Raw genomic sequence first — 16,126 nt, 5'->3', positions numbered from 1 at the left:
GAATACATAGAAAATTTGAAGGAAGTAATCATATTTTGCATGGGGAAAGTTGTCATCCCCCCATACGATGAGGTCTATTTCATATGGGGAATTCCTTAGAATCAAAAGGTTGTGCGCAGTGAAAAGGAAAGATGGGGAGAGAGAGAGATAAATAAAACAGCTAAAATTTTTATAATAAAATTGTGGTAGAGAAAAGCAAAACCGAAGTCACAGAGCAAAGGAAAGTAATAAAAGTAGATTTAGTGAAAACAGGATGGGTAGAAGTAATAATCAAAAAAAAAACATTTATTTTTTGTAACAAAGTACACTTTTTTCAGATACTTTGGTGGAGTTGACTAAATATTATTGGGATAGTTTGACAAGGACTAAGAGCTTAAAAAATAAAATTAATGATTTTCCATTTTTTTCTTACTCGAGAGGTAGGAGTGTGAAAGATTTTATAGTGCACAGCAAATTTCAAGTGATCCTGTCACAAAGGAATTTGGAAATACAAAGTTGGGTTACATTTCCTTTTGGAAGATGCAATTGTTGCCAGTATATTGTACAGACTGTTGATAAAATAAATGAAAAACGTTTTGTATGTAAGGGTGTGTAATCCTGTGATAATACATGAATAGTACATGGACTAAAATGTCCTTGTGGTAAGGCATATATTGGAGAAAGTAAAAAGTTTTAAGGAAAGGTTGAAAGAACATGCAAGGGATATAAAGGAGGGTAGGCAAACAAACCCTGTAACATTACATTTTAAGGAATTTCATGACAAAATGTGCAGGGTTTACAAGCCACAGTTTTGAGGCAAGTTAGACAAATGTATGATTTAGATATAAAAGGTAAGCTATGGAAATGGAATCTATTTTTATTTTAAAATTTGATACTATGGCCCCTAGGGGGTTGAATAGGGAATGTCAGTGTAAATGTTTCCTTTAAGGATGTAATTGAGTGTGTTAGTTAAGTGAATAACTGAGTTTTTAAATAGTATAAAAGGGAGGGGATATGTGATTGCAAGTACACTCTGAAAAGGCTTAGAGCTGAGGCGCTAGAGATTCAAAGTGTTTGTGTTTTTTATTACTGTTTTCTGCTGCTATACCTTTCCTGCTGTACATTTTGAAGACTGTTAGTGAACTGCTGCTGTGAATTCTGGAAACTGTAAAATTCTGATACTGCCTTCACTGAGTGCTATCAAATTCAAGAATACTACTGCATTAAAATTTTCTGAAAGGTATCTACTGTTTTTTTTTTTCGTGGTGAGAAACAATATTTCCAGTTACTTTTGTGTTGAAAATATTCCTAAGTTGTATTCGCATTTGTTCATGTTTTATTATTGATCCTTCATCAATTCCCAAATATTTATACACTCCCTCTTGCTCAAGTTCTTTTTGTCACATTCCTGTCCCAAACTGATATTTTCTTGGTGCTGCAGCTTTCCTGCTTTAAAGGTCGCTTCTGCACATTTATTGAGGCCAAATGACATTCTTGTATCATCTGAAAAAGTTTGGGACCACTTGCAGTTGTGCTTCAGTTCCTCATCTGATGAGCTAAGCAGTTTTAAGGGCAAGACAAAAGAGCAGCAGTGACAGAGAGTCACACTGGAATATCCCCCTTTGAATTTTTATCCCTGGAATAATCTGTCCTTTGTCATGGCTTAACTGCAAAGTGGTCTGCCACTGTTTCATGGTTGCTGAATGTAATCTATCACTGTAGAGTGTAGCTTACACATTTTAAGCACTCTTACCTATTAATGTGGGATACTGTCAAATGCTTTTTTTGTAGTCTATCCATACCATACTTAGATTATTCCCCTTTTTACAGTTCTCCATTATGACTTTATTAAACAAATGATCCTTTGTTGCATATGACTTTGTTTTATCACCCTTTTGTTCTATTACTATGACAGAGTTTTCTTCTAAATGACTGTAAACTCTGTCAGCATCAATTCCAGTATATAGTTTAATCATCAGAAGGCAAGCCACTGGTCTATAATTTTCAGGATAGCTTGCGGGTTCGCTCTTAAGTAGAAGTATTGTTTTTCCTGCTGTTAACCAGGCTGGTGTCTGTTCGGGGGGTACATACAAATAGTTCTTATTCATGGCTACATTTTCATGTAAAGATGTTAATACTTTTAGCCAGAAGTTAAGAACTGCATCTGAGCCTGGGGGTTTCAAATTAGGAGCTTTTAACTTTGTTTCAATCTTTCTGGCCGTTATTTCATCCCATTTCATATCATGTACATTGGAACTTCTTATTCGTTCTTTTACTTCTTCTATCCATTAATTTCAGCATCTTTGCTATGTTCTACAGGATCTTCATATATATTTCTCCAAAATGTATCTATTTCTTTTTTTTGGTGGCGTTTCAATTCCTTTTGCCTTGTTTCCCAATCCTATATAAAACTTTTTTGGGTCATCAATAAATTTCTTACTTTGTACTCTTCTTTTATATTTCTCTGCATATCTTCCAAGTTCTTTTGCCTGTGCTGATATTTTTAGTTTATTATTTGCAATAGTGCACGGCAGATCCTGATCTGTTCTGATACTGCACATTGCTTTTATCAGGTCTATCTTTCTGAGCATTTGTTGATCTATTCCCTCTTCTATGATCCTCTAAAAATGACACTTCTTGTCTTAATTGCTGTATAGTTTTCTCTATTCGATACTTCCCTGATGGCATTCAATTTCTCCCCTTCCTTTCCCTTACTAATCTATGTTTTTGTGATAAGACTTTATCTATTAATTTACTTCTGTTATATCCCATGATTCTCTATGGACAGTCCTAATTACTGTGTTAATTTGTTTTATCAAACTTCTAACTTTTGGGGTTTTACTGACTTTCTATAGTCTATTTCTTTAGTTTATTTTAATATCTCTCTCTATCTCTATTAAATCAAGCAACTCTTCTCTCAGATAATTTTCTTCTAAACTGAGGACACATTCCTTGTTCTCCATTTATTGCAAGCATTCTATAGATAGTTCCACAGCATCTTCCTTGCCACATTCTCTTCAGTTTCATCCTGTGTCATCCATTGCTCTTTCATATGGGAGCTCACTAGCCTATCACTTCACAACACTGACTGCTTCAGAGTTACCACAGTTTTCTGTTCCTACCTTTGCTGTGCAACTCCAACTGAACGTTTGTAATGTTTTCCTATGGAAGGCTCCAAAGTATCTTCATATGCCAAGTGATCAGATGTTTCCCTCTCCACTGATTTTGCCTTAATTTGGGGATCCATTGCTCTATCCTGCTGTGATATTTTTTGAATTAGATTTTCTACACTAAATCTTTTTCTTCACAGGTAATCCATAACCTCAGTTTCTATTTCTTTAACTTTTACATTACTAATCCTCTTTCCTACTTTTCCTCTTTGCCTTCTTATTTTTTGTATTGTAAACTTTTCCATGTCTGGATGCCTTGATGGATTTGCCTATATTTCTCTTCAAATATCTTTGGTGCTCCTCTTTTTCTATTGATTAGTTTTGCTTTCTCCTTCGCATAAACATTAGACCATATTAAATCTCTTTTTCTTTCTCAAGTCCATATTTCTTCCTCAGATGTCTCCTGATCCTCCTGTTTCTCCTTACTTTGGGGACTCATTGTTCCATCATGCTGTGATGTAACCTGCGTTAGACTTGCTACACAAAATCCTTCACTTCGTAAGTATTCCACAACTTAAACTTCTATTTTTTAACTTCAACTTCTACTTTACTTCTAGCTCAGTATAGGTGGCTCCATTAACAATGAGCTCTGCACACAACTGTGTACTGCTTTTGAGGTTACGGACATACCTACGGAATGCTTTGAAAAAGCAAACAGCCCCCAGAATTGACTGACTGCAAAACACTTAGCCAAAGCCATAACATCTAACTTACAAACAGAAACAATCTGAGCATATGTCCTGTAATTAAAGTTTTTGCTTTTATTTTCTGGCATATCCCTACTGGCAGAGTGGTCAGGGGGCAGCCTACTATACCTGGCAAGAGGTTTCTTTCCTTGTACAACTCCTGTACCTAAAATGTTTGGCACTACCACACATGTAAAAGGTACTGGAACAGCCTTTAAAGACATGCTAACCCCCTGTCCACAGTGGCCAATTCAGCTACAGCAAAGGCATTAGAAAAGTGAAGTGTGGAACCATCTTTAGTCATGCCAGATGCACTAACCACAGGCTTAGGCAACAATTTTACTTGATTTTTCTTTTTAAATACAAGTAAAGTGAAGGAAGCAGGACCGGAAAATTATCCATGCTGTAGCCAGAAAAGAAACCTGACTGCCAGTATATTAAGTTCAGTAACACTGGGGAGAAGGTAAGCATTCACTAGTAAGCACAACAGTGCTTACCGTACGAGTTACTCCGGAGTTTTGCTCTTCAGGACTCTTAACAAAATTGATTTTGCCTAAAGGGACAACATGGTCATCAAAATGTAAGGAAAACAATACATTCTTTTTTTCCTTTAACTGTACATTTCCAGTGTTTTGAGCCTATCTTTCTACTACATGACCCCAGTTACCCTTCCCAACCTGGTAACTCTCCAATGCATGTAATGTAATCAGCTTTATGTGTCATGCCTACTTTGGCTAGAATACAGTTCTAGAAGAACCCTCATCAGTGCCCCATATAAAATACAGGATAACATCTACACTTCTAGAATTCATACCCCCAGCAATGCACAGCATATTTTCCTGATCTTTGTCACTACCCATTTAAAATGCATGGCAAACATGACTCAAAGAGTTGTTACAACCTTCTTCGGTGTGCCTAAGAGTATTCTCTGACATATGCACCATTCACCAGATTCCACCACTAAAATGCATGATTTTGTTCCTTTTCATTGTAAACCTTAAATGCAATATACCCACCTACAACACAAGCCAGATCAGGTCACAAAAGAGACTAGCTCGCCCATCTGTGGCCACCACTTCAGCCTTATGGTGTCATGAACACAATGACAGTATTCTCTACAGACTGTGCACTGCCTGACTCAAGTATGCCAAACAATACAAGACCCAGTTCCAACCCTTGCAGCACCTTTTACATGCTAGCTTTTCATCAGACATTTCCTCCCTGTATCCTCTTTATCTACTGACTTTATGTACCTAACCAAGTATGAGTTCACAACAACACCCATAGTTCTGCCATTGGCTTTGCATGAAGTACTGCACAAAAGCACTTAACGAAGTCCATACTGCCACCTGAACTATCTACAGATTTCAATTCATAACCTTTGCTGAGTGATCTGTATTAAACCCTCCTGCACTATTCGGTATGCAAAAGGACTGCTGATGCTACTAGACATTCCTCACAGACATCTCTAAAGTTGCAACGCTGATTAACCCAGCACATGTGTTATTTATGTCAACATCTAGGCAGAAGGGTATCAACATGCTACCCGCAACACTTCTTTATTCCAAGAACATGGATATGCACGTACGGGTCTATATCAGAAGAGCGAACGCTCTTCTGTCGAACTTAAAAACACAAAAGCTGACAATGTGGAATGCACAGATCAGTGAATTTTTTCCCAGGGAAAAAATGTGCTGATCCACAAAAAAAAAAAATGTACAAACAAAAAGTGGGGGGCTTCACCCCCCCCCCAAGTTAAATATACCAATTCCGAGATCACACCACAGGGGAGAAAACAGCGACATCCCAAGAACGGCCCAGTGATTTTTTTCCCTGGGGAAAAAAAAAAAAAAATCGCTGGTCCGTGCCTTCGACATTGTCAGTTTTCGTGGTTTTCAGTTCGACAGAAGAGCATTTGCTATTTTAAGTGTTCGCTCTTCTGATAGGAACCCTGCACGTACTGCCTTGTCTAGGTCTCCATATCTTCAGAAAATACAAAATTAAAGCAGTACAGGAACCAGTAAAAGGGAAAACAATCTCTGTACCCGAGGAAGTTAGCATATTATGTAGTAGCAAATGCATTTATTCCATCTGTACCAGCTAACAAAAACTAACATGTACTACTTTTGAGGCACTAAAGAGCAAAGGCTTTATCAGAATTTCAGTATTATAACTCTGTGAAGAGCAGAAAGCATCCTGGAATAAGGAAGAAGCCCTGGCCTGAATCCTTCTCAACAGTGTAAAAGGTCTGTGTACAAAGTCCTCCACATGTAATCTGCCTATCCATCTTCTACAGACTAAAACAGGTAGGATTTTTTAGATACATATAACTGTTCAGCAGCAAATATGATTAAGGAATATAAACCATCTAAGACATGTGATCGAGCATTGCTTAAATGGGGGTACCACCTGCAATAGGAACGAAACACTGGTTGAAAAAGAGCACTGAACACAAAGCTTGCTACTAATCCATTTCTTGTAGTTCAGTCTTGTTTTTAGTAGCATTCTTTAAGCAGAATCACTTTTGTAACACTAGAATTTCGATTTTCTTTGTCAATAGTGCTGGAACAAAAAATGTGGGTCCCAAATACCTACATCTGAGACCTTCTCAAAGCCATCCCAGAAAGAGTTATCTTGACTATGCACCAAGTTTATTCTTAGCAGGTTCTGAAGAAGCTTAACCCAAGGCAAAAAGACTACTTTAGCAGACAGTCTGTAACTCTGACTATGATAGAAGTGACCAGGGTCTAAGCAGTGGACTTAGCATACCCTTATCTACAAAGGAGGGACTAGTATTTTCACCAGCAGAACTGCCCACTTGTGGAGATCAAAAGGCTAACTTCAGATACACAAAAGTAAGATGCACAGCTGCATGAAGACAGCAGTCTGAAAGATGGCTCTGAAGACACTAAGGCATTACAGTGGGGCTAGGACCTGAGAATTAGGCAGAAAAAATGAAAAACAAGATCATGAGTAGCTGAACATTATGGCAACTTGGTGCTCAACTGCCACCACCCACTTCCACAATAAGACTGAGGACTAATTCCCAGCCCCACGCCCAAAAAAGTAATGGGTCTCATTAATGTGGTGATGTGAGATACTGTGCCAGGTAGGCTGGCGGGGATGACAATACGGCACAGTGGAAAAGTTGGTGAGGTCAACAAATGAACACTGGTGACGGCAAAGAAACGTTGATAAAAAGTGAATGTAAGGACAACAGGCATATTATTTCAAGAAACAAACAAAATCTGTATTATTGGCTTTTAAATAATGAAAGAAGTTCTTACTTTGTATCCACACTTGTCGATGACCTCAAGGATATGAGGAGGAAGGGTAGACTCGATCCAGGAGCGGATAGGGTTGGGGATCTTTCCTCCTTTGGTTGTGATACTGTAATCTTCACGGAAGATTCTCCAGTCTCTGTCTGTCATTTCATCCAGTTTCTTCTGAGACCAGTGTCGATCATCCCACCTCTGCTTGGCCTCCTTCTTTCGCACCTTACGCAACCGAGCCCTTACAAATGAAAGGGACAGAAGTAATAATTTTCCTGGAACTCCCACTTGTACAAATCTTTAGGGACACCACAGCAGCTTCTATAATATGCCAATGTTGTGCCCTCACCCTAAAAGGTACAATACTTTCTGTGGAGAACCCCATTGGCCTACATCACCATTGTACAGCAGTAAAATATGTAAAAAAAAAAAGATGACAATTGAACTTGTGAAGCAATATGCAAACTAGCAGCAACTGGAGAAATATCTGTGGTGAGTAATCACTGCTGTGACCAGACATATCACTGCTGAGCTGCATGAGAAATGTGCAGGATTCTCACAGTACTGATACCTTCCAATATGGATTTTGCTATTCACACCCAAAGATGTAATGAATAGAAAGTAAAGGTAAACTTAATGACATACACAATTCACTCTACTGTGACTTACTCTTCTTGCTCTTTCTCCTCCAGTGTCCTCCTCTTTTCCATGAGGTCACCATAGAAGCGTGACTGCTCCCGTTTCTGTTGTTTCAAGTCAATTCCAGCAATGAAACCACGGCCTAAAAGCTGCACCTGATGCCTTTCTTTATACCTGAAAATGAAACCATACAGGAAAATGAAGTTCTAGACTCCAATTTAATTAAGCATCATTTTGCTACCAATTAAACCTGCACGAGTAAGTAATAAATCATTACACAGTGTTTGCAACAATGGAAAATCTGTATACAGTATAGTCTGCAAGGCAACAAACGGTTCCTGAAAGGAACACTGTTTTCTCTACATGCTTCAACATTTACTCTTATGAAAGGAAATAGGCTAGAGGCCCAGGGACTCAAGGTTTGGTGACGTATGTATTTTGCCAAAAGGAGGAAACAGCTCAGTGCAAAGCTAGCCCACTAGACACACAGAATTAATGCCAATGGCTAGTCAAAAGGGCTAGTCAAAAATCAGCTGTGGAATCCAATTTTGTTTGTTCTTTCAGTTCTTGTTAAAAATCAAAGAGCATCCTAAACCAATGGCACAGCAGCTTTAATTCCCAATTATGCCACTGGCAGGCAGGAGTGGATCTGGGTAACCAAATTATCAGCTCAAGGAGAGAAACCAGAGAATGTAGAAAGGATCCCTCTTTATTTCCAAAATAGCTTGGCATACTCATGACCCTAGCAGAGTGTAGAGATTAGCACACCAGCATGACTAACAATAAGAAGAAGTGATAAGCAATTTGTTGATAACCTGTACAAAAAAAAAAAAATCAGTGTACAAGACCAGGAGTTTGATATATGCTGTGCTCGAGATACATATTTCAAAGACTAGTATGACAGACAGCTAAGCTGTGTGTGTGTGTGTGTGTGTGTGTGTGTGTGTGTGTGTGTGTGTGTGTGTGTGTGTGTGTGTGTGTGAAGATATGTAGTGTTTTGGAATGTGAAGCGATGGATGTAATGGGAAGTTTCTCAAATGCAAGCATAAATGGTTCATACTACTGGGCTTGATCATCTTGTCTGAAGGTGTGTGACTATTAGAGACAAAAACTGAAAGGTGTGATGCCCTTCCTTCAATCATAATGGTGATTTGGTGACCTGGGAGTTGCAATAGTAGTGTGTGTGTGTGTGTGATTTGTTTTGAAAGACTACTGTGCTCATGTGCTGGGCTGCATGCAGGTGCTCATTAAGTATCTGTCCAGTGTGTATCAAGTACTGTAACGAAGTGCCACACTAACTGGTCACTGAAAGTGGATTGACATACATTTTCAGTGCATCATACTAATTTCTTAAAGAGAACAAAGATAAAAACAGTACTATGTCATGCACAGCTTGTGACTGGCCACATAATTTTAGACAGCCAGCTAAGTATGTTTAGAAGGGTGCAGGGAACTACCCTAAAACATCAGAGAAGAAATATTCATCAAAACAGAAAGCCTAGGTTCCTGGACAGGCCAAGTGGAGACTATAACAGTATGCATTTGGCAGCAATTACTGGCCTGGTAGCAATCTGTGGTGACCAGAAGTGCAAGGTGAGAGTTGTGCATTAATGGCAAGACTGACAGCTTCTTGGATGGAATAATTTTCCTCTCCTCTTCTTTAGTTCACTACTATTCACATGACCCTGTATCACTAATATTCATTGTCTTATTCACTGAGAAGGGTTAATTTCTGTGAAGTTCAGTATTCCACAAGGTAGTATGCAGAACACCCCAAATCCCAATATCTGAACTACCACCTTACCATAGGGTCTGCACTCCAATGTACAAGCATCCCAAGATCTTACATAATTGCACATAATCTTAATCCCACGAGTTCCTAACTTCAATTTCAACTTTATGATAAAAAGTCTAAAAGTGAAATCTCTACACATATCATTCACCATATCCAACTAAGTTCTATTCCTCTTCTCCAGACTAGACACTATTCAATGTCACCACAGGGAGCAAAACATTGGGGAGGGCCACGGCACAGAATCTGGGTATAGTCTATGATGCAGAATAAATATGGTCACTAGAATGAAAGCTTACTCCTTTTAAAATACAAGTGGCCATGTCAGCAAGAAGCACAATGCCAGCTTGACCAACACATGGCCCATTTGATGTCACTTTTCTTATCTTACCTTTAAGTGACTATTTGAAATACAATAACTTCTAAATACCATCCTTAATCAAAATTCCCTTTTTGAACCTTATGCAAATATGCCCACTGTCAGCATCTGCTGCTGTTGTGCTTTAATGGCTTGCCAAGTAGTCAGTAAAATACCACACTGTCCAGAAGAAAACACTGGACTAATGTAACTGACAGCAAGCCACACCTCAATCACTTAAATAAGAAAAACGTATTGTCTATCACATACAGTGGCACTAAAAGGAAATGCAAGGACTCATAATCTTAAATTATTAACCACACAGCTATCAAAATCCTGCGCATATTCATAAATGGCAAAGAAGACAATCACCATGCCATTAGTCAGAAATAACTTTTCTGAGCCATAAATCTATGCATACATGTAGACTCAAATAAGGAACTCTTGGCCCATTTAAAGGATAAGCGCACTCATTCCCAAAAACATACATTTGTTGTCTCATGCAAACCTAAAATTGATCACTCTCTGCTCTAGACCACCTCCTCAAAAAGGTCACTCATAAAAGTTTCCTGTAAGAAAAAATAGCCATGCTCCCCCTCAACCTCCTCCACTCTCCGTCAATGCAATGCAATTTCTTGTTAGTACAGCTCGAGTTTTCTTAGAGCTTTCATTTTCTTAACCCTGCTAAAATACCCACATTGTTTTACCTTCATTTGCTCTAGACCAGACATCTGTGAACAACAAATCTGGAGCTGTAGGAGTCTTTTTTGTTCACCCACATGGCACCATAATGACTTCACAGCTACGACTAGCCTTCACTGCAGCTTGGTTAAAACATGACAAAGTCAAAATGCTAACAAGTAAACAGTTTACTGACATCATGGCTAGCCTTAACAGCAGCTTTATTAAAACATAACAGCACAGTTAATGTATTAACAAGCAAACTATAACTGAGACCTTGGGTAGCCTTAACTACAACTTTGTTAAAATACATCAGCAAAATTAAAATGTCATAATGTACACGTTTACTGACATTATGAGTAGCCTTAACTGTAGCTGTTAAAAATATGTCAGCATTGTCAAAATGATATGTAACCTGCTTAGTGACTGGCCTCAGCTTAAGTACTGTTAAAATATAACACACGTTGATATAGTTAGAAATGTTAACATGCAAGTTGTTTACTGACAAACACATTTTTGTTGCAAAAGCAAAATGATTCTCTTGCTACTCAGAAAGCTGTACCTGATACAGCACTCAAAATACTTGTACTGAAACAGCACAATAAAATGTCTTTTGGCTTTTCCTGTTAAGGGTCCCAATGCGAATCACAGGTCCGCAGACTGATTGGCACTGTAGTTTTTAAGGTGCTGAGTTTACAGCCCAGTGCCCAACCTTTACAGAAGGTGCGCGCACACACACACACACACACACACACACACACACACACACACACACCTACCTGCATATCCTTTAACACTTACTCGATCGCATGGACAACATGCAGACTTGGCACAGAAGGCGCTCCAGCCAAGAATCAAACCACAGAACCTCTTGCCGCTGCACCACCGCAGCCAACCATACAATAAGAATGCTTATTCTTATATTGTAGGTTACTGACCACTGCTCTACATTACACTTACAACTTTCAGTTAATCTTTCACTGTCCAGGTTCTGCTGCACGCTGAACACTCTTTTGGTCACCCTTCTCTAGACTACTTCCATTGGTCTTGTTCCTTGTGAAGATGAAATTTCCAGGATACAGCAGGCAAATCATGATTTATACACCACAATATTAATCTACTTACAAAGGATTGTAGTCAACTGAAGTGTCTTCCGATGCATCCCACTCAAATACAAATTTCCTGTCATTTAAGTGACGAGTACGTCTGCGCTTTTTGATTCCTCCCAGGTATCTTTCCTGTGAACAAGTAATAAGATCATAGTATATGAAATACAAGGTTAACAATGACATTCAGAAAGATAAGAGGACTGCAGAAGTAACTTAACTATTAAAAATGATAACTTCTAATTAGTCATACTGATACAACTATTTGCACCACATGGGCAGTGAGGATAATGCTCACTGAACATCCGCTTCCTGTCATAATGGCTTAACGGCAGCAGCATCAGGAAAAAGTATTTTAAAATTGCATGACACAAACTAGAGGGATATACAGAGAATAATATTCTACAGCAGCACTTTGCTTGATAACAAGGTATCCCAAACATCCCATCTGATACCACTGTACGCCAATGATTCCCCACCTCTTCTGTAATTCTTCCTGACAACAGAATGCACATGTTCTTGGGAGTTCCACAACACATTACCACAAGCAAACTTTCTATAAAATACAGAGATGCAAACTTCTCTTAGGGGGCTTCAACCTCCATACCACCAGCTTTTTTATAATCAACTTCAAGGTAATATCAAATACCTGACTGCAGCAACCTTGTACAACATGTAATTTGTCCAAGTAAGCATTATTGAGCACTCATATGTCACTAATGCAGTAGTGCCAGTATTGTGATTTACTACATGGTGTGTGTTACATGCAGAGTTGCGTACATATATAAAGCATTATTAAAAAACTTGCAATTCTGCTTAGTATTGCCTGCTAAGTTGCACTTACACTGCCCAGTTTGAAATATCTGCTGCTTCCTCGTCTTTCATTTGATACAATCTGTTGATTTCAAGCCTCCAGATGCTACAGAAGTTACTTGTTTTTTACATTAAGTACTATGTTTTCCTGCCCTTTCAGCAAACATCAAAATTGGTGGAAATTCTAGTCCAGCTGGGACCCATTCTTGCAGTTCAGATTCACAAGAGTGACTGATTTTCTGCAAGCGCTGATGCACTTTTTTTCTACTACACATACAGGTTTTATATATTTGTTTGTATATCATACACCCACTGCCTTGAGCTTTTGGCTCTTCTTGACTGCTTTCCTTTCTAGCTTATGTTCTTAACCTGACTGAGCTGAGGTCACCCAAAGACTTTTATTCAAGACTCAGAGAAAGCATGGAAAGCCCTTAACAGTGAGAAAACAGATGCATTGTTTTTTGGTGTCCAGCAGGCAATCCAAACAGTGTTTTTCATCAAAAATGGAAGGAAAAAAGTTGCTCTGAGCACCGCCACCACTGGACTCATGCTACAGAAGGTTATCTGTACAAGAGCCTTTTCTCTACAAGAAACATTGCCAAATCTAGCAGACTTCAGTAGTCTAAATCCCCAGCCAAAGTAATCTGTGCTGAATGCAACTAAGACACAGTCAGTTGCAGTAAAATGACCCTAGGATGTCATTTCCCCCCTTGCCCAAGAAATCTAAAGCACCCCCCAACAATTTCAGTAGTCCACCTAAACAAACGAGTACAGCTGGTTCTGCCCCCTCATAATGCCACCCCTGCACCTAGAACAAAATCTAACTACCACCCCCATCAATTTTAGACATCCTTGCCATCTAAATCACTCCTGTCAAAACCACGGACCAACACTTTCCCACAACTTCTGCAGTCAGCCTGACTGAGATGGATATCTTGTAATAATTATATCGTGACTACCTAATAATTTAACAGAATAATGCAGTGGGCAACATACATACACATATGTCACTGTAGGTCAGAATCTCTCATACGGCCAACTCAAGACACCAGGATCATCAGCAGTACTCCAGACACACCTTGCCACAACCCTCATAAAACACATAGACCATTATGCACTGAGGTCATTAAGATCAATTTACCCAAGCCACAAAGACCTCCAAAACATAATACAGGTATAAAGCATCCTCAGCAATACACTCAGTCTTCAAAGCCTACCACCTCACACAGTACTAGAAGTGCCAAACACATAGATGCTAAGACCCCATGGCAGGCATTTTCTGAACCTAATACTCAAGTCACACGTGACTCCATTGTAAAGCATACAGATATACCTCTTATCGGGCTGAGTAAAAAAAAAAAAAAAAGAGTAATGTTTAGATGCTTACCTAGGGCCAGGATTCACCAGATGATGCATGCATGCAAGTCCTTAAACAAGTACCAGTACGATTCTGCCTTAGTGCATGCAGGCATGACTGACTTGAGACATACTTCTATGAACTATATAAAGAGAGAAATGATGGAGATATTGGACCAAGTGTCCCACATAGTTATGAGCCTAGCACTGAGCATCACCTCACCTTCTCCAAGCATGATGCTGTAATATGAGCAAAAAATAACTGATTTCAGTAACTGGCTTAGCTTTTGGTGTCATTCGAAGGTGGTACAATATCTGACAGCATGGGAGGATATGCTTGTTAGGCCATGCTGCTTTGCCAGGTATGGTCTGCACCTGCCCTCTCTATGCTTTTGGATATTGGCCAAGACACTGTCCACCTTCCAGAGTGCCTTTTTAGGCAATGCCAACTAGATAAACCTACCAACATAATGAAATGAGCAACAGAGGATATGAGGGTGCTACTGATCAATGCTAGAAGCCTAAACAAACTCCACATGGATGATGATGACTGTGTAGTAACTGAGGCACAGTTTAAATCAATGGAGTGTGCTACGGCTGTGCAAAGCTAAAATGCCTTCCACCCATTCAGATCAGCCACTATGAAGGTTGGGGAAAAAAGGTGGCGGTATCTCAATCTTCGAGGCTCACATCAAAGCTGGTCATGATGATGCAGTAGACCTCCTTTATGTCCAACTCACCATTAGCAAAGTCCATTACCATATTCTAGTTAGCTACAGAATTCCGTCTATGACCCAAGACACCATAACACCTGTTTACAGGAACTGAAGTGACTCAGCATTAAGCCCAATACCATTTTCCAGGGTGACTAACTACCCACCTGCAAACTGGAAGACCTAAACTACCACTAGTGCACTAGAACACATATTTCTGGACTTTGTCAATAGACATTAAAATGGCCCACAAGGCCAGCTATCCTAGTACTTACCTATGAACCTATAAATGCTCTGGAACAACTAGTTAGAATATCCACTAGGGGAAACATCCTGGACCTCATCCTTATTAACATAAGGGAATATTGTGCTATCCCTTGCATATCATCTCACTGGTCAGGGCAGACCATAAAGCAGTTTCCCTTAAAATAAAATTAAAACCCAAGATCCTAGATGTCCATGGTAACTTTTGAAATTTCTCCAAGGTAAACCTCCTACTTCTAAGCAACACCCTGACAAGTTTCACTTCCCCCCCAAATCTATTTAACTCCACTGTATATGTGGAAATGTACATTGCTAACTTATACCAGCATGTCAACAACTGCACAGAAGCCACTGTAACCTGTGGATCAAGAGCAGGTCAAACCTCAAAAACAAACCTCCCTGGTGAAACCACAGCATAATCCAGTTCTACAACAAAAGGAAGAGAATTATGGCCACAATTAAAAATAACATCCAGCATACTTGAGCCCCCACAGTTAAAACAGATAAGCAATTCAGGAGCTTAATTAAAAACACCAAAGCAAACTATGCTGCAAAAAGTTAACCAAGCAAAGGACAACCAAAAGACCTTTTTTAGGTATGTTCGCAATCTCAACAGCTCTACAAAGCAATGTACTGAAATAACTGTGAATGAAACCACCTACACCAAAGTCGAAGATATAGCTAACCTGCTGGCTCCAACTTCACCCCTCTGTCGCCACCTATTATCTCACAAGAAATACTAGAAACTGATACAACCCCATCTATTATGCAGGACCAAGTCCTGAAAGTGCTGTCGAAGACCAAAAACACTGCATCTATGGGTCCTGGCAATATCCTAGTATGCATCTTAAATAGTGCTAAGTATGATTTAGCTATATCTCTAACACTGTTCAACCTCAGCCTCCATACCAGCTTTATGCCAAGCAAGCGAAGACAGCAACAGTCATCTGCACGAAAGAGAGCTCACCAATGACTACGACAGCTTCCAAGTCATATGTCTGACCAGTGTTGTATGTAGAACAATACAACAACTTTCCGTGGAATTAAAAACTTTTGGCACCTCCAAACACTGGACCCATCCCAGTTTGGTTTCATCAAATGCAGGTCATGCTTACTCAACCTGGTGGACTTCTTTATAAAAGTCATCAAAGCAACTGACGGTAAGATGGCATTCATCTCCCATCTAGATCTGGCCAAAGCTTTTGACAAAATATCCCACTCAAACATAATGGAGAAGCTCATCAAACTAGGAATAACCCCGTGTCACCCACTGGGTTGCAAATGGCTCACAGACAGG

General features: G+C 39.3%; 1 protein-coding gene across 1 annotated transcript in view; it reads right to left on the bottom strand.

Moving 5' to 3' along the window:
• Positions 1-16,126, bottom strand: part of DDX23 (DEAD-box helicase 23) — a 497,343-nt gene that overhangs the window by 292,866 nt on the left and 188,351 nt on the right. The window contains exons 8-10 of the mRNA XM_044083796.1: positions 11,703-11,815; positions 7,777-7,920; positions 7,123-7,348 (exon numbers count right to left, since the gene is read on the bottom strand). Of these exons, the coding sequence (XP_043939731.1) occupies positions 7,123-7,348; positions 7,777-7,920; positions 11,703-11,815 (483 nt within the window). The remainder of the gene's footprint in view (positions 1-7,122; positions 7,349-7,776; positions 7,921-11,702; positions 11,816-16,126) is intronic.

This window comes from Protopterus annectens, chromosome 9.part0 (genome assembly GCF_019279795.1).
Source record: "Protopterus annectens isolate FY-2018-M chromosome 9.part0, PAN1.0, whole genome shotgun sequence".
NCBI classification, from domain to species: domain Eukaryota; kingdom Metazoa; phylum Chordata; order Ceratodontiformes; family Protopteridae; genus Protopterus; species Protopterus annectens.
The sequence above is the reverse complement of the archived record's forward strand: the minus strand, read 5'-3'. Positions and strand labels throughout refer to the sequence as shown.